The 19,202-nt window shown below is 41.6% G+C and overlaps 1 protein-coding gene across 7 annotated transcripts in view; it reads left to right on the top strand.

Moving 5' to 3' along the window:
- Nucleotides 1–19,202, top strand: part of TMEM184B (transmembrane protein 184B) — a 269,118-nt gene that overhangs the window by 37,420 nt on the left and 212,496 nt on the right. For all 7 annotated transcript variants that reach the window (XM_029590165.1, XM_029590170.1, XM_029590168.1 and 4 more), the window contains one exon: nucleotides 10,599–10,764. In XM_029590165.1, coding sequence (XP_029446025.1) covers nucleotides 10,599–10,764 — 166 coding nt within the window. The remainder of the gene's footprint in view (nucleotides 1–10,598; nucleotides 10,765–19,202) is intronic.

Below are 19,202 nucleotides of genomic sequence, written 5' to 3'. Positions count from 1 at the left end.
GCTTATAGTTACACGATGTTAGATTCCATGTTAGGAGTTACCACCCAGGAAAGAGATCTAGGCGTCATAGTGGATAATACGTTTAAATCGGCTCAATGTTCTGTGGCAGTCAAAAAAAAAAAAGCAAACAATATTAGGAATTATTTGGGAATGGTGAATAAAATGGAAAATGTCATGATGCCTCTATTGCTCCATGGTGAGACTGCATCTTGAATACTGTGTACATCGCCGCATCTCAAAAAAGATATAGTTTCGATGGAGAAGGTAAGGAGAAGGGTGACCAAAATGATAAAGGGGATGGAACAGCTCCCCTATGAGGAAAGTCTAAAGAGGTTAGGACTGTTCAGCTTGGAGAAGATCTGGCTGAGGGGGGATATAATAGAGGTGTTTAAAATCATGAGAGATCTAGAGTGGGTAAATGTGAATCTGTTATTTACTCTGCCAGATGGATTTCAGAGTTACAAGCTTTGTCTTGCCCAAATCTTTATCTAGTGTTTTCCATGGAATCTGTCTCTGTGGCTGGTGCTATCTGTTTTGCCTAAGATTTTGTTTTTTATATAAATCAAGCAATTTCTCTTCTAACTTGCTCTAATGCAACATGTCATAAGAATAAGAGCCTTGGGTTTTTGGATATCTGTGTATTCTTTTTAGGTACTTGCAAGTCACAGGTAAGGTTGTTTTGACCTGTTTGGGTGGCCTTGGAAAGGTGAGACTGTCTCCAAATCTTCTTTATCCAAATGGATTAAGACCATGTTTGTAGCCTGTCTACTAAAGGGTCAACAGGTTCCGGAGGCCTTTCATGCTCATTCTTGAGGGCTCAGGTTTCCTCTTGGGTGGAGACTACATCTTACTTTGGAGGGTATTTGTAAGATAGCTGCTTGGTCACTTTTACATTCCTTTTCAAAGCACTGTAGATTGGATGTACAAGTCGAAGAGTATGCAGCCTTTGGGGCAGGTGTCCTTAGAGCATCCCTGGATTCTTCTTGCTATTGTTGGTTTAAAACTTTGATATTTTACCATGCGTTTATATTGGTGTAACATGATAAAAAAGAAGAAGAAATTTAGTATTACCTGTTAATGTGCTTTCCTTGATTCCTGCTGCCAGTCCAGGATCCATCCTGGAAACCAGTGGCTCTCCTTGGTTATAAGTATTGGGTCTTTCTCCCTTTGGGTAGAGTCTAATTGTGTCTGCCTCCTGCCCTCTGGTTCACAGTTGAGTTTTGGGGAGGAAACTTTTTATCATGAAAAATTTCTCCTGTTTGAGTTTTTATTTTTAAGGATTTAGTAATGGTTCTTGAGGTAGTATTTTTGTTTCCATTATTTTGACAGTTACTGGCTTTTGCTTGCGCTGTACCACCCTGTGTGCTGGTGATGCCACAGAAAAAGGTGTCCTCTCTGTCTCCATCTGCTAGTAGACAATAACCCATACATCTTGACTGGTGTAGCTGGATTCAAGGAAAGGAAATTAATAGGTAAGACTACATTTCTCCATACTAAGTTCCATTATTATAGGATGGGTGCTATGCACTCACTCCAAGTTCCTGCCTAAAACTGCATTGGATTTTCACCTTAACTGATCACTTACTCTCAAGAGGCCATGTGTTCTAGAAGTGAAACAGTCCTGGATTGCAAAAGAGCTATCACCTATCTGGAGTAGACTAAAGCTCATAGATCTACGCAACTTTTTTTTTTTTTGTTTTGTTTCTTGTAACTTGAACAGACCTGGGATTGTAGTAACCAAAAGAGCATGTAATAGGATAGCAGATTGCATCTCCTTCTGTTATGCTGTGGCAGGCTTTTCTTTAGAAGCTTATGTCAAGGTTCATAATGTTAGAACCATAGCAATGTTAGTGACCCGTTTAGAGATCAGCCTCTGAGAAGATTTGCAAACCTGTGATGTGGAAGTCAGTCCACACATTTACATCCTAGATGTGCACAGATTCCTGAGACAATAGTAGATTTGGTCAGTCTACCATTCAGATTCAAGGAGTAGAATCCAACTCTAATCCCCACTTGGATCCATGTTATGATTTTATCTTGCCTTTTTTGTTTGGAGAGACATGAAATTTTGAAGAGGGTTTTCCTAACAAAAACATTCTTCTAATGGCATCAGTTCCAAAGGACACAGGAACCACACTCGCCGCTGGCATGCCTTCAGTACCAAGGGATTGTTTCTTGATCTCTGAGCCAAAGCACAGGCCCAGGAGCAGGGAACTCATCCTTGTTCAACTGCAAAAAAAGATTCCTTATGGAATGCATACAACTCCAAAAGAAGGGTGACATGGCACTTATTTTACATTCTTCTAAGTGGCTGTAACTGGAGGTGAGCTTTCTCTCCTAAATTGACATAGCCATGACTATCTCTAGGGATCCAAACAGCCAAAGGAATCTTCTCTTTGGCCATCTAGTGACTTTGCCTCTCCTCCTGCAATCTCTCCACTTTTGGCCTCTGTGATCTTTGAAAGAACTGGACATGAGTATCTTTGAGACCTTTCCTCACAAACAATTTTCCCATTTGTTGGCACTTGTTACCTCCCCCCACCCCATTTTTTTTTAATGCAAAACAACCTTTGGCTAGGGGCTCCTATGAATGACTGGTCACAATGTTTGTTCTCTGAGAAAACAATTACCTGTAATGGGTGTTTCCAAAGGACAGCAAATTGATCAATCCTATATATCTCTTCCCTTTCCATGCTGGAATTTTCTACTGTTCAGCTAAAACATAAGACTCTGTAAGGCAGTGGCTGGGTAGAATATTCCATACATCCCTGGAAGAGCTTTTCCAGAACACTGGCAGGTGCCATCTGATGTGTGTGTTTGATCATCCTCCTGTCCTCTTTAGAATATATGTATAGAAGTAGAATATAAATCTAAGTAGAATAGCTTTTCTTTTTTTATTGAATTTTCACAATTACATCAGAAATTACAAAGGCAAATGCATATGCTACGTATATCAGCAATAGGAAAACAAAATAAAAGGAAACAAATCTGCAAATTCATGCCCACCTCAAATGAGGCTTGCTAAAAAGGATAAATAAAACACAAGGAAACAATTATAAAGAAAAAAAACCTACTGAATCCCAAGGCGCACATTCCATTAATAATCTCCCCAAATAATTCCACCCCCTACAAACTGACAGCAAATTTATCAGCAGTGAAAGTCTCAAGATGTGTTGGATCTGTAAAGACATATTGGTTACCTGAGAGGGTGACTATGCATTTGCAAGGAAATTTTAAGAAATAAGATTTACCCAAAGATAACATGTCTTTAATTGCAAAAAAGGCTTTCCTGTGCAACTAGGTCTCACAAGATACATCAGGAAACATCTGAACCCTGTGCCCACAAAAAAGAATTTCTGTTCTTGAAATATTGTATAAGAATAAGCTTTGTCATGTTCTAATACAAATGAGACAATTGGAGTAGCATTAGTAGGATGTTCTCAACTGAGTCTTGAAGGAAGGCAGTTAGAGTAACATTATCTAGGGCAATTAAAGATCTATACTCCCTTCATCTCTGACCTTCCTTTTAAACTCAGAAACACAATACGATCTAGACAGATATAATATCTTGTATTATCTGTGAATTTTCCTTAGTATATTTTCTAAATAACTCTTCAAGTGACAACAGATGAGTTTTAGGAAAATTCGCTATTTAATTTCTCTATCCTGAAATTGTTCTCCAATAATTCTAATTTATTGTGAATCATTAAACAATCTTTCAAATTAATTACATTTGAAGATTGCAGTGTTGCAACTATTTCTGAAATAGATGTCAAATTATTTGTCATATTGATTTCGCCATCCAAATCGATCAGTTAAGGAGTGGTTTGGACAGAAAAATTACACAACTGTTACTGGGGTTACCACTTTCCAAATGTCTTTTAAGGTGACTTTGTTAGGCTCAGAATAGCAATCAGCAGATCGTGAGAGTTCTAAAGCTGATGATTGAATAACAGCTGTTGGAATAAGGACATCAACACCTGTACATACGCCTCCAGACAAGACTATTTCTAGGATAGACATTACTACCATCCTATCATCCGAGGGTATAGGTGGTTCAGAAATAGTTAGAAAGCTTGCATTGTTTAAACCAGTTCCTCCAGAGGGATTAGTCTCTATTCTGCCCCAAAGTAGCTGCTTTGGGCTGGGAGGATGAATGATCTTCCATTAACCCCCAGGGGGAGTGAGAGGTGTAGGAGCTCTGGAACTTAGTGGCTTCACTAGAAGTCTCTGCAAAATCCACAGAAATTGGCATATTCAAATGAGGAAAATGAGTCTAGAGGGCCACTCACCGGAGTTGTGGCAACTGCTGAAAATCCAATTTTCCCCTTCCTCTTCTTTACCATACCAAAAAAAGGTAGGGGGAAAAGTCAGGAGTGTGCTCCTATGGCATGTGGCTGGCTGCCTGATGATAAAGAGCTCTCAAAGGATGAAGCCTGGAGTGTTCACAGCAGTGCCTGATAAAGCTGGGAACCAGAGTGGTAGCAATCCCCCCTATAGAGTAGCTTTTCTAAGCCATAGTCAAAGTTTGGCTGTTTAGGTAGTTATTCCAGGACAAGCAGGATGCTAGTCCTCACATATGGGTGACGTCACTGACGGAGCCCTATCACGGAAAACTTTGTCAGTTTCTAGAAACTTTTGACTGGCACACTAAGCATGCCCAGCATGCCATGATTCCTCGAGCCACAGGGGTCTCCCTTCAGTCTTCGTTTTTCCACGCTGCTTTTAGCATCGCGGAGCAGGAGTCCTGTGTGAATTTTTTCACACAATTCTGTTTAAAAATCAGATTAAAATTTCACTTTTTCTCATTCCCACATCGGGGTCTCTCTTCAACCACTGGCTGGTGAGTAGAACATTTCTTCCAACTCTTTTTGAGTTTACAAAACGTTTAGTCAGATATCCATCGGCCGTCACTGTTATGGCCACATGTTTTAAAAAAATGCCCCAAATGTAATCGAACAATGTCTATTACTGATCACACCTTGAGTGTGTTCTTTGTTTGTTTGGGTCAGTCCCATGATGTCTCATCGAGCCCAAAATGTGCAGCTATGATTGCTAAAGGTCGAAAAGCATGTCAGGAAAAGATGGTACACCTTTTCCACATCCAGCTTTTACCTTCCACATCGATGTTCACCCATTTGTCTTCGGCCGGCACGTCGAAAAGGCTAATGATTAAAAAGCATTGTCTCGAGGGCTCAGGGGACTGATAGTCACCGATTCCCGTCCGCGGCATCAACAAAGTCAGTATCGGTCCTTGAAAAAGCCACGGAGCAATGTTCGAAACATCGGCATTGACATTCAATTCCGGAAGCCTTGCTATTGCCGGAGCAGTCGAGAGCCAAGAGACCTCGTCTAAAGGAGACACAGAGGCCTTCGACACAGAGGTGTTCCCCACCCCTCGGGGTGCCGGACATCGAGCCACCACAGGGCCCTGTGGTAGAGCCGATGGCGCCTCCACCGCCACCACGTATAGCTGCTCTGCTTGCATCAGCTATTACGGAGGAACTGAGCGGGTTCATCCGCCAGGCGGTGCGAGAAGCGCTCCAAGAATATCTACCATCAACACAGATGCTGATACCCTCACCGAAGCAGGCACCATTGTCTATGCCGGTGCCGATGCCGGGGCCATCCCCGAAGACAAAGCAAACACAGATACCGGGACCAATGCCGCCAATCCCGATGCCGTTCCCGATACCAGTACCCACGCCAGGGACTCCGGTGCAGCAGGACATTTCAATTTTTCAACTGCTCATGGATAAACTCTGTCCTCATCGGTGCCATGCCATCACAACCTCTTCCTACTAAGTCTGCAGGGGTAGGAGATATTCTGACCAGTTCCCACTTGAACCTCAACCAGGACCTTCAGGACTATTCAGACCAGTGGTTCCATCAATTCCACCGAGGTCTCCTCCTACTTCTCCTTCCAAACATGTACCATATGACTCCTGGGAGGAGAAAAATACAGATTTTTCATCTGAAAGCTTCATGTCTGAGTCATCTCCTCCTGAAGGAAGGAAAAAGTCCCACCAGAAGGCTTATCCTTCACTATTTTCATAAAAGACATGGCAGACACAGTCCCTTTTAAATTAGTGTCTGAAGAGGATACAAGACAGCAAACATTAGAAGTCCTTCAATTTGTGGATCCACCCAAGGAAGTCCTAGCCATTCCTATCCATGAGGTCCTATTGGAGTTACAACATAGACTGTGGGAACATCCATGTTCCGTTCTGCCAGTCAATAGGAGAATGGACACTGCATATCTCGTACAGCATGTCCCTGATTACCAAAAGGCACAACTACCACACCAGTCAGTAGTGGTCGAGTCGGCTCAGAAAAAATCTAAAAGGGTATGACCTCATTCGTCTACACCACCAGGGAAGGACCATCGTTTCCTAGACTCCCGGAAGGAAAGTATACCAAGCAGCAATGCTGAATTCCAGAATAGCATCTTACCAACTCTACATGACGCAATACCAGAGGAATCTCTGGAAACAAATACAGGAACTCATGGATTCCTTACCTCAACAATATCAAGATGCAGCTCAGGCAATTGTCCATAAAGGACTAGAAGCTGGAAAACATGAGGTCCGTGCTGCTTCCGACAGCTTCGAAACCTCTTCAAGGGTTGCAGCTTCTGGGATCAGTCCATGCCGCTGGACCTGGCTAAAAGCCTCTGACCTCAGGCCTGAGGTACAGGATAAATTGGTGGACTTGCCCTGCGTGGGCGACAACCTGTTTGAGTCAAAGTTGTAGGACGCAGTGGCCCAACTTAAAGAACATACAGAGACACTGTGTCAAGTTATCTGCGGTACCACAAGACTCTTCCTCTTCAGTGTCCCATCGCCAACCAAGGAAAGCCGTACTACAGACCGAGGAGATATTAACCACCGGCATCTAGGGGCAGATCTTCCCGTCCACAGCAGAGATCTCAAGCCAGACAACCTAGAACTACTAGGCCCCAACCACCAGCACAGACAGGACCAGCTGCAGGTTTTTGAGGCAACACCAGAGAGCAAAAGCCATCTCCACAATCCCAATCCAAACATACCAGTAGGAGGTCGAGTCTCTTTCTTCTACAACCATTGGTTTCAGATAACAGACCAATGGGTACTCTCAATAATATCACGAGGTTATCAACTCAATTTCCTATCAATTCCAAAAGACTCTCCTCCAAAGCCTCTTTCGCTAAACGAAAATCACATCTTTCATCTGCGAGCAGAATTATCCACCCTTCTGAGAGCCAGAGCCGTAGAACCGGTACCCCGGCCTCAGCAGGACAGAGGATTCTACTCCCGTTATTTCCTCATTCCAAAGAAAACGGGAGGCCTACATCCCATCCTAGACCTCAGAAATCTCAACAAATTTCTACGGAAAGAAAAATTCAGGATGGTCTCTTTAGGCACAATGCTTCCCCTTCTTCAGACAGGAGACTGGCTTTGTTCTCTGGATCTACAAGACGCTTATGCTCACATTCCCATATTCCCTCCTCAATCGCAAGTATCTGCATTTCCTGGTGGGTCAACAGCATTTCTAATACAGGATACTACCATTCGACTTGCCTCAGCACCCAGAGTATTCACGAAATGCCAAGCAGTGGTAGCAGCACACTTACACAAAGAAAGTGTACACGTTTTCCCATACCTGGACAACTGGCTCATCAGAAGTCAATCTCAACAAGGAGCTCTTGCTTCTCTCAGACGAACAATCACTCTGCTCCACTCGATCGGTTTTCTCATAAATTACCAAAAGTCCCATCTCACCCCGTCTCACCTACTTCAATTCATCGGAGCAGAATTGAACACCATCCTATCAAGAGCTTTCCTACCCAAAGATCGGGCGGAAACGCTCTCCTTATTGGCAAACTCACTACGCTTGCAGAAACAGGCGACAGCTCATCAGTTTCTAACTTTACTAGGTCACATGGCCTCCACAGTTCATGTCACTCCTATGGCCAGATTAGCCATGCAAGTATCCCAGTGGACATTGAGATCACAATGGATATAAGCAATTCAACCACTGTCGTCTCCAGTTCAAATCACCCACCAGCTACGTTCATCTCTCCTTTGGTGGGAAAACAGGAACAACTTGCGCAAAGGCCTTCCTTTTCAACAACCAGTTCCACAGATAACTCTAACTACAGATGCATCCACCTTAGGTTGGGGAGCTCACATAGCCAATCTCCAAACCCAGGGTACTTGGACAAAAACTTAAAGTAACATTTCAAATAAATTTCCTGGAACTTTGAGCTATAAGTTCAAGGACTGCCTTTCACACAAGACTGTTCTGATTCAAACAGACAACACAGTCGCCATGTGGTATCTGAACAAACAGGGGGGTACAGGTTCGTATCTCCTTTGTCAAGAAGCCGCACAAATTTGGGACTGGGCCCTGACACACTCCATGTTTCTCCTGGCCACTTATCTAGCAGGCATTCACAATGTAGTTGCAGATTGCCTCAGTCAGTTCCAACCTCACGAATGGTCCCTGGATCCCTTAGTAGTGACCAGGATATTTCAACGTTGGGGACAACCAATTATAGATCTCTTTGCATCAGACCTGAATCACAAAGTGGACAGGTTCTGCTCTCTAAACAGAAACACCAGCCAGCCAAGGACGCCTTTGCTCGCTCTTGGAACTCAGGTCTTCTATACGCGTATCCCCCGATACTGCTAATAGCCAAAACTCTAGTGAAGCTACAATAAGACAAGGGGTCAATGATACTCTTAGCCCCACATTGGCCTCGACAAATGTGGTTTCCCATACTTCTCGACCTATCAATCAAAGAGCCAATTCGCCTGGGCACAGCACCCACTTTCATAACTCAGGACCAGGGCAGGTTGTGTCACCCTAACCTTCAATCCCTATCTCTGACCGCCTGGATGTTGAAAGCTTGATCTTACAACCACTCAGTCTTTCCGCTAATGTAGCTTCACGTAAACCCTCCACATGGAAGAATTATTCCTCGAAGTGGAAAAGATTCACCTTGTGGTGCACACAAAAAGACATAGACACTTTTTCCTGCTCCATATCCTCTTTACTGGACTATGGCACCTTTCAGACTTTGGTCTCCAGACCTCGTCCGTAAGATTACACTTAAGTGCAATCTCAGTTTACCATCATACAATAGGAGATACATCAGTATCTGTGCAACCTCTTGTCAGTAGATTTATGAGAGGTTTAATTCACCTTAAACCACAATGCGGCCACCAGTCACAGAATGGGACCTTAATTTAGTGCTAACAAGGCTCATGCGTTCTCCTTTTGAACCCATGAATTCCTGCGAGGTTAAATTTCTCACATGGAAGACTATCTTTCTAATAGCCATTACATCTGCTAGAAGGGTTAGTGAGTTACAAGCACTTGTCACATACTCACCCTATGCAAAATTCCTACAGGACAGAGTGGTTCTCCGTACACATCCAAAATTCCTTCCCAAGGTAGTTATGGAATTCCACTTGAACCAATCCATAGTTTTGCCCATATTCTTCCCAAGACCTCACTCTCACCAAGGTGAAAGGGCTTTGCACACCTTGGACTGTAAACGTGCGCTAGCATACTATTTAGACCGCACTGCAGTCCACAGGAAATCCACTCAACTCTGTTTCTTTTGATCCAGTGGGCAAACAAACTCTCTCCAACTGGCTAGCAGATTGTATAGAGTTCTGCTATTAAAAGGCAGGCCTTCCTCTCCAAGGACGAGTAAAGGTGCATTCAGTAAGAGCAATGTCAACCCTAGTAGCACACTATTGTTCAGTGCCAGTTCTTGACATATGTAAAGCTGCAACATGGAATTCTTTTCACACTTTTGCAGCTCATTACTGTTTGGATAAAGAAGGAAGACAAGATTCAGCTTATATACACTTTACAATATATATTAAAGTGTATATATTTTTTTTAGAACCAGTGTACTCACTTTACTGCTACCCAACGTAGCTCACTTCTTATCTGTTTATATACATCACTTGTACCCAAGGTATCTTACTTGCAATCTACCTTGTATCTGTATGTATGCAAGATTTATATGCTCATTGTTTAATTTTTATGTAATCGTCCTTATGCTTACCTTTAGGTAAAGATGGAATATCAGATGTTTAAATATAACTTTTGCTTGATTTTGCATATTTGTTTCAAATGTTTTTAAGATGAAACTACTAAGATTTAGCACAATTTCTTAGATTCCAAATTAACTAATATGCCTTGTATTGAACTTCATAATACATTGCCCAATTGAATCAAAACCATGCTTGTCACAAGCTTGTCATAGAATATCAATAAACTTATTAATGAAATTTGTATCCCTTTTGTGTATATGTTTATTATAATAGAATCTGAGATGATTGATTAATCCTCTAGTAGATTAAGTGAATACTGCATTACTACTTACCTATTGTCCCATTGAACTCAGTTTCATTTCTGGTAATGGACCAGCATGTACCTCTCCAGTGCACTGTGATGGGATATACTTTTCTAATTTTTCACTGTGTAAAAATGACACTTTTTAAATGTGAGATATTTGTATATGTTAGTACCTACAGAAGATGTTTTCAGATGAGTGTCAACCAATAATCTAATTCAGTTTTCTTGCTTCTCCATTTTAGATCTACATGCACTTACGCTGTTACAGCTGTCCCAACGAGCAGCGCTATATTGTCCGTATTTTGTTTATTGTGCCTATCTATGCTTTTGACTCGTGGCTTAGTCTTCTGTTCTTCACCAACGACCAGTACTATGTTTACTTTGACACAGTGCGGGACTGCTATGAGGGTAAGTGCTCTATACTGTTGAACTAGTTATGATTATGAGTGGAAAGGCACCTATTTCTAAGTGGTTATTCCTGTTGCAAGGCATGGATTAAAGGAGGGGGCAGAATAAAATGTATTCAGTCTGTGGAATTTATGGAATAGACTACATAATGTTAGTATATGTACATATATACACTATGTAGAGAAATATATTTGTAAATATGGATAGATGGGAGTATTAGGCTGTTTTTCCATACAGTGGCTGTAAAAAGACTACACTCCATTCTGAAATCTATGTCATTTTCTAAGGAACACTAGAATATATTTTTCAATTGGCAGTGGCATGGTAGGATGTGTGGCTATATAGAACAAACACTGGTTTAGTGCATTTTACTTCCCAGTGTTTGTTCTATATAGCTACACATCCTACCATGCCACTGCCAATTGAAAAATATATTCTAGTGTTCCTTAGAAAATGACATGGATACAATTAAGAAGTGGAAAGTGTATGGACCCTTCCTAATTCAGGCTCTCCTCTGAACTTAATGATCAAGCAAGGAGACGGACCAGTTTTGGCCATGGAATCCTGTAACTTTTGTAGTTGCTATTGGCCTCCATAATCAAAGTGCGCATGTGTCAATATCCTAAGTAGTCTACATATCTGGCCTGTATGGTAGAGTGACAAGAGAGGCATTATTCAAAGCCCACCTTGAATCCTGTTTGAAGTATGCAGGGGAAAACTCGGGATACTGTATTTATTTACAACATCTTGATATTCCGCTCTCATTACCAAACAAATTGTTCGAGGCCATGTGGAATCAAGTTTTGTGGTCTGATGAAACTAAAATAGAAATTTTTCGACCTGAATGCAAAGCATTAAGTTTGACACAAATCCAACACAGTATATCACCCAGAAAACACCATCCCTATTGTAAAGCATGGTTTTGGCAACAATCATGTTATGGGCATGTTAATCATTAGCAAGGACTGGGACACTTGGCAGGATGAAAGGGTCTATGAATGGAGAAAAGTACAGCAATCCTTGAGGAAAACCACTTACCTTCTACAAGAAAGCTGAAACTGGAATGGAATTGCACTTTTCAGCTTGTCAGTGATCCAACATGCGTAGCCAAAGCTACATACTGGAGTGGCTAAAGAACAAAAAAAAGATAAATGTCTTGGAATGTCCCAGTCAGACTCTACTGCAATCCAGTTGAAAATCTGTGGCATGACTTAGATTGCTGTCCATCAGCGTTCCCCAAGGAGCCTTACAGATTGAACAGTTACAAAAAGAAGAATGTGCACATAGATTTGTCAATTTTAGACCAAAGTTGATGGATACCTATCCCAACAGACTCATAGCTGTAATTGCAGCCAAAGATGCTTCCACCAAGTATTGACTCAAAGAATAGAGACTTGTCCAGCTGAACTCATGATTCTTTTTTTTTTTTTTTTGATACATATCTTTTGTCCCCCAGTAAAACATTTTTGGCTCTGAAAGATATTGCGTATGTGTTGAATGGGGAAAAGTATCCTCATTCTTTATCTTGCTTAAACTAATTCAGATATGTAGGCTTATACCACCCTAACAGGTGGATACAGAGGACCACAAAAATTCCCTCCCCCGACCACTGCTATATAGAATAGCACAGCAAGGCATTTAATTGCCAATATTCTGTATCTAGTAAGCAGGATTCCTAGTGCTCAGGTTTAGGCCTGTTTCCTCAGCTGGTGGAACTTTTCACTGTTTTGCTCCTAGGAAAACACTTTGTTTTACAATGGTTGAGGAGAGTCTGGTTCCTAGCGAAACAGTTCTCTTGACTATTTTCCTAGTTGAGCAAGGTTTGGGCCAGGCTCCAAGATCTTGTTTTCTGGGTTGGGCAAGCCCAATTATTTGGCTTCCAGGATCCCTGCAGGGCCTGGTTGAACCTGGGCTAGCTTAGGAGGGATCCTCCTTGTGAGCTTCTCTCTGGGGGTTTGCCCTTACCCTTTCTCTCCCTCTCCCTCCTATTTTTCTTTCCTTGGACGTTAGGTTCTTGATAAAGCTTGGGAGGGAAAAAAAGTGGGAGAGAGCCATGGGCTGGAGGAGGCTGATGGCAGAGGAGGTTAGGTTGAACAGTGGTCGGTGGGGTGATTGCTTGGCTTGAGCAGCATCCTTGTTTTGCCTTGAGGCCTCCTTCCATTGTTTTGGAAGCTTTCTCCGCCTCTTGCCTTGAAGGTCCAGGTAGCGGAAAATCTCTTATTCCAAAGTTCAGATTCAGGGTTCATTAAGATGCAGCCCACCTGGATGACTCGTTTCCTTCATGCGGTGGAATGTATTTTCCTCCTAATAAGGTACTTGTTCCTCAGTGGGAACTTAATCTGGTTCTTAAACTCTACTAGAGGTAGGTCCCCCTGTTTGAAAGGGGGACCTACCTCTAGTAGGTCCCCCTTTCAAACAGATCAAACAAGCTTTCCTAAAAGATCTTGTTGAAGATGGTTTTTGTGGTGGCCTTTTGCTCTGCCTGACATACTTTGGAGTTGAAGATCTTATGTGGCAGCGACCCTTGTCTGTTATTTTCCATGGAATTCATCTCCTTTCAGCAGATACCTTCTTTCTTACCAAACATTGTGTCTACCTTTCATCTAAATCAAAGATTCTTCTTCCAGCATTCTGAGATAAGCAACAGGGAATCTTTTGACCTTTTAGGGTCCTTCCAGGTATTTGTGATTTGTTGGAAACAGGATACTGGGCTTGATGGGCCATTGGTCTGACCCAGTATGGTAAATCTTATGTTATGAGGAATTTCATGGTAAGCGTAGGTAACTAAAAATAGCTAATTATTTTTTAAAAAGTGATAAGCTGTGCTATTTGTTGGGGAGCTCTTAAGTTGTCTTTGTCTTAGATCAGTGGTTCCCAACCCTGACCTGGGGATCCCCCAGCCAGTCAGGTTTTCACGTTATCCACAATGAATATGCATGAAAGAATGTGTGCACTGCCTTCATCACATGCAAATTTTCTCTCATGCATATTCATTGTGGATATCCTGAAAACCCAACTCCATGGGGGTTCCCCAGGACAGGGTTGGGAACCACTGTCCTAGATGGATTAAGAAAACCATTTCCTCTGTCTGTTTACTCCAGGGTTGGCAGCTTCTGAAGACTCTTCCGGCTCGTTACACAAGAGCTCAGGCTTCCTTTCGGGCAGAGAGTACAGCTCTTGCTTTGGAGGACATTTTGTAAGGCAGCCGCTTAGTCTTTTAATATTCCTTCATTAAACATTATATATTGGATGTACAAACTAAAATAGATGTAGTGTTTGGGGCAGCTTTTTTAAGGCAGCCCTGTCTTCCTAGTGTTAGTATGTGCTTGGGTATTTCCCACATATCTGGACAGATCTAGCAGATAAGGTAAATTGGCTTATCTGTTAGATTACTTTTCTTGAATCCTGCTAGACTAATCCAGGACCCTCCTGGGAAGTCAGTGACTGCCTTAGTTCGTTTAAAAAGGGCTCTAGTCGTGAGCCTGATGTCAGTACCGGGAAAATCATAGAAACTATTGTAAAGAACAAAATCACTGCGCACACACATGGTTTAATGGGATACAGCCAACTTGGATTTACCCAAGGAAAGTCTTACCTCGGCATTCTACATTTTATTTTAAAGGGAATAATCATGCATTAATGGTGAGCTAGTGCATATATTATACCTGGATTTTCAGCAGGTATTTGACAGAGACCCTCGTGAAACCCCTGAGAAAATAAAAAAGTCATGGGGTAGGAGGTAATGTCCTATTGTAGAGTAGGACTTGATGGTCCGTTTTCTCAGTGAAGGAAGGTAAATAGTGGAGCACCCCAGGAATCTGTCCTGGGACTGGTGCTTTTAAATATATTTTTATAAATGATCTGGAAAAGGGAACAAGAGGTGATCAGATTGCAGATGAAGTAAAATTATTCCAAGTTTATTTAAAAAAAAAAAGTATATCCCATGCTCATCCATAGTTCCACCATTCAAAACCCACACCTAACCTACTCTTTGTATTTTTTTTAAATTTAAATTTTAATTGAATTTATTTATTTTCATTAAATTTATTAAAATTCCTATGTGAACTCACACCCAAAAACCATTAGTTCCTAACATAATTTTTGTAAAATATGTTGGATGTATGGTAATGCTTCATAAACTACCAAGAGCACTCAACTATTAGTGCCTTGTATGCAATTTTTTGTTTAATCATGAGCACCACCGTCCACCCTGCCCTATTTTTATTTTGCTTTTAATTTCCAAAGATTTCTTCAAATGTGTGTAGGTTTTATATAGTTTTTGCAGATATTAATTTTGTTTTCATTTTTTAGTTCTGTTTATGAAAATTGAGTGTGAAAACCCTATACATCGAACAAAGAATGCCAGGTCGCCAGAATATTAAACTAGAGCACAAAATCCCACTTATCTCAATGTTTGCAGTTCTCAAAGTTTCTCCGTAGCGGCACTTGCCCCAACAAGGCCCCGTTTCGAATGTTCTTCATCAGGGGAAGCCACTCAAACGATGCATATTACGATTACTTGTCAACCGTTCTTTCGTGTCTTCATTAAAGTTTGTACTGAGCTCGCCTCAACGCTGCTCCTCCACGCTCTCCTTTTCAAAAAATGGCGGACCCGCTCTCCCTTGTTCGGCGTCCCGGTTTAAAGGGACTCCATCACGTGACTCTCAACATGGCTGAAATGCGATACCCCTCCCCCCCAAGAAACAAACTAAGGTTCAGAGGAGAGACAATCAATCAATTTGGTCATTTAACCCAATGGGCACTTCAGTTTTTAATGTTCCCACATCATCCCATGCCGACTTCTTTATAATTTGTTCAATGATAGTCCACTTCAAATCCTCAAAATCCAGGACGCACAAATAGACCTATAAAAGTAAGACTAATGGAGCACAGATCCCGTATAAATAACAGAGTGATAACAGCACCATTAGTTAATCATTGTACGGAACATGCTATCATTTTGAGGATTTGAAGTGGACTATCATTGAACAAATTATAAAGAAGTCGGCATGGGATGATGTGGGAACATTGCTGAACCGAAGAGAACAATATCTGGATAGTTTTGCCAAAATCACGTTTGCGAAGATTCAGCAGTATCAATCGTACATCACCCAATACTTATACGAATGCCTTCCGTTGTTAAAGCTGGTGATGATGGCTGCTGACCCAGAGGGCAATCCCCCCCCCCCCCCCCCCACAGTTGCATGCGATTGAGGAAGGACTGTGCTATTTGCTTTGCACGATCTACGAAGCATTCAATACCTCAGCAAGGACTTCTGCAGGAGCCATCACGGCCCGACACTTGGCCCGACTATGGGCGAGTACCATCAGGGAAGATGTTAATGAAAAGCTTGCTGACCTTCCCTACGTTCCTGATAACCTGTTTGGAGATAAGTTACGGAAGACGGTGACTCAATTAAAAGAATAAAATGTTGCGATCCAGTCTCTGACTTCTCCAGGAGAGCAACAACTCAGAAGATTTTATCCAACTCCTCGGATGTTGCAAACGCGTGAGGGTAAAGCCTACCCTCTTTTTCGCCTGCAACCATACCAACCATCCAGGGAGCCGCAGCAATTCCAGAATTGCGACAGACAGCGCAACCCGTGCCAGCAGCGGTCCTCTGAGGACCCAACCAGCTCCAATACTGAAACCTCAAATACACTCCCAGGATCAACAACACCATGAGAAACCCGTGCTCAAGACAGGAAAGATCCATGAAGTACCTTGCAGGAGCGCGCCACCCGTTATTGATTCACCTTCCGGTGGGATCGGGGAGGGATTGATCCCCATGTTGCCCCTCTCCCAGGAGATGAGAGAGAACCTACTCCTTCCAGGGGCAGATGGTCCGCAGCCAGCGTACCTGTGGGCAATACAGTTACTTCCAGTCCAGTGGACATCGCTTTCAGCACAGAATACACTCGCCCACACTGAACCTGCCCCAGGGATCTACCATCACTCAGCTGCTTGCCTGGGCCCTGCCCTGGTTGTGGTAATTGACAAAGACAATAAGCAGGGGGGGGGGAGCTCCAGGGTAAATTCCATGTACAGCAACATCAGGGGACTCAGCAACTTTCACCAGTCAGCTACGTCCACCGCCCTGGGGAAGGCGGACCTGACCAGACCCCTGACACTTGCCCCGAGCAAAGCAAGCAATTAACTGGGCTGCATTATCCTTTACAGCAGTGGTTCCCAAACCTGACCTGGGGGCCCACCAGCTGGTCGGCCTGTCAGGATATCCACAATGAATATGTAAGAGAGATTTGCATGAATTGTCTCCATTGTTTGTAGATTTCTCATACATATTCATTGAGGTATCCTGAAAGTATGGCTGGATGGGAGAGGTCCCCCAAGACAGGCTTGGGAACCACTGCTCTATAGCAGAAATAAGGGGTTTAGGAACCTCTGTCTTCACCTGCTGGTAGGGTGGAATAAATCTTCACATCTATACTGGTCTGCTGGGATTCAAGGAAAGGAAATGAACAGGTAAGATTAAATTTCTCCTTTAAATACATGCAAGTCTGATACACTGACACAACAAAATGTGAAAAATGTTTGAAGTGTAGACTTTCTATAGCCACTGGGTGTATAAAATCATTTTTTTATGTGGAGAAGGATTGTATAAAACATTTGCGATGTCTTTTATTCAAAGAACATATCAGAGTAGACAAATTTTTATTGATGTTGATGTGCTGAACTCAGATATAATTAAACCAGCTGATTGGCTGCTGTTTCAATGATATTTTACATTTGTTTTGTGTAGATAATAGAATTTTAATCAAAATTGTAAACAGGCTTATTTATTTATTTATTTTATTTAGAAGTTTTTATATACCGATGAACGTTGGGAACATCTCATCGGTTCACAATAAACAGAATGCAGCTAAAAGAGCTTTACAGTGAAAAAGAGAACGATATGCATAAAATTACATAAAATTAAAATAAAGCACATGACAATATAATGGTACGATTGATACTAACAGTATAAGTATTTACAAGAATAAAGTCAGAAAGTCATATGAGTTAGAATGAGGTGTTAGGTGTATGCCTGCTTGAAGATGTGGGTTTTCAAGTTTTGTTTAAATTATTTGGAGCAAGATTCTTGCCGTAGGGAGGATGGTAGGTTTTTTGTATGTGGTTGCTGTTTATGTAACACTTTAAAACTTAAATCAGCAAAAGGATTATAGAAATAAAATTTACCTTGAAACAAAAGGCCAAAAACTAATATGCATATATATATATATATATATGGTTAAGTGCTTATTTAGTGGCTACTCAGTGGTTCTTGGCTTGTCTCTTGTATTCATTAAATGGAACATTTCTCATCCAGTAATAGTCTGCATTGATGGGCTCCATTTGTCCCATTTTTCCATTGTTGCAGTATATTGGTAAATTCGCTTGCCATACTCATTGCCCACTTTTCTGCAGTTTTGTGGAATAAAATGCAAAAAAAGATCTGTATGCTCTCTCCAAATCATTGGGCACTGCAAAAGGCATAGATTTCCTTTTCCTGTTCAATCATTGGTGAAGATTTGTTGCATAAGTATTGCAGTATATGTGTGGTCCCCAATTCTTGTCCTGATCTCCAATTTTGCATCCAAAATGCAGGTGGTAGGCTTTTTTTTTAACAGCGGTTATACTGTACTTTTGTGATGCAAAAGTCTCTTCACAAACCTAGCAGAAGTGATCTGCATTGTTCACACAAGTACGAGGCATCTCTGATCCTGTTCAGACAGAAATCAAAATCAAACACTGCAAATGACACTGTATAATTTCTAAAGCTGATCTAGGGCATAGGGCAATTTGCTCAACAAAATGATGTAAACTGAGTTATGATTTGCAACATCTATGACTTCTAGGAATAACATAATGCAATTCATATCATGCATGATGCAATAAGTTTGATTGCATCATTTATTGTTATGCCCAAAAAGCAAGTACTGTCCAAACAGGTCATAGATTTATTCATAGATTCAGTCAAAGATATATATTAGTCACTTATGGTTTAATTTGAGATCCTTTCACTTTACAGTTATCCACCGTAATTCCCAAGTCAAAAGTTGTATATACTGACCAAGTAATGTATCTTAAACTAAAGCCAATCAACAATTTTAAGCATTTTCATTTTCAGTGACCCAGATTTAATATAGTTTGACTATATTCATTTCTGAAGCATTTTGGCTGTAGACCAGTGAAATCTATTCTATACAACCACTAATGTGGATTCTTAACAGCATATTTCTAGAAATTGAACTCTGTTTAAGCTTTTGAAAGGGAGAGTAGATATTTGTCCATGCCTGTAATCAAGACTGTTGGTTGAACGGTGACAGGAAGGCTCATGGTGTTGACACCAGGGAATGGAACTTGCATCCCAGTGATTCATCTTGTTCTCTGTATGTTCTAGTCATAACACCATCATTTGTCTATATACTCTAGTAAC

This window comes from Rhinatrema bivittatum, chromosome 2, assembly GCF_901001135.1.
Source record: "Rhinatrema bivittatum chromosome 2, aRhiBiv1.1, whole genome shotgun sequence".
In the NCBI taxonomy this organism is placed as follows: Eukaryota; Metazoa; Chordata; class Amphibia; order Gymnophiona; family Rhinatrematidae; genus Rhinatrema; species Rhinatrema bivittatum.
This window is presented reverse-complemented; position numbering and strand designations above follow the sequence as displayed.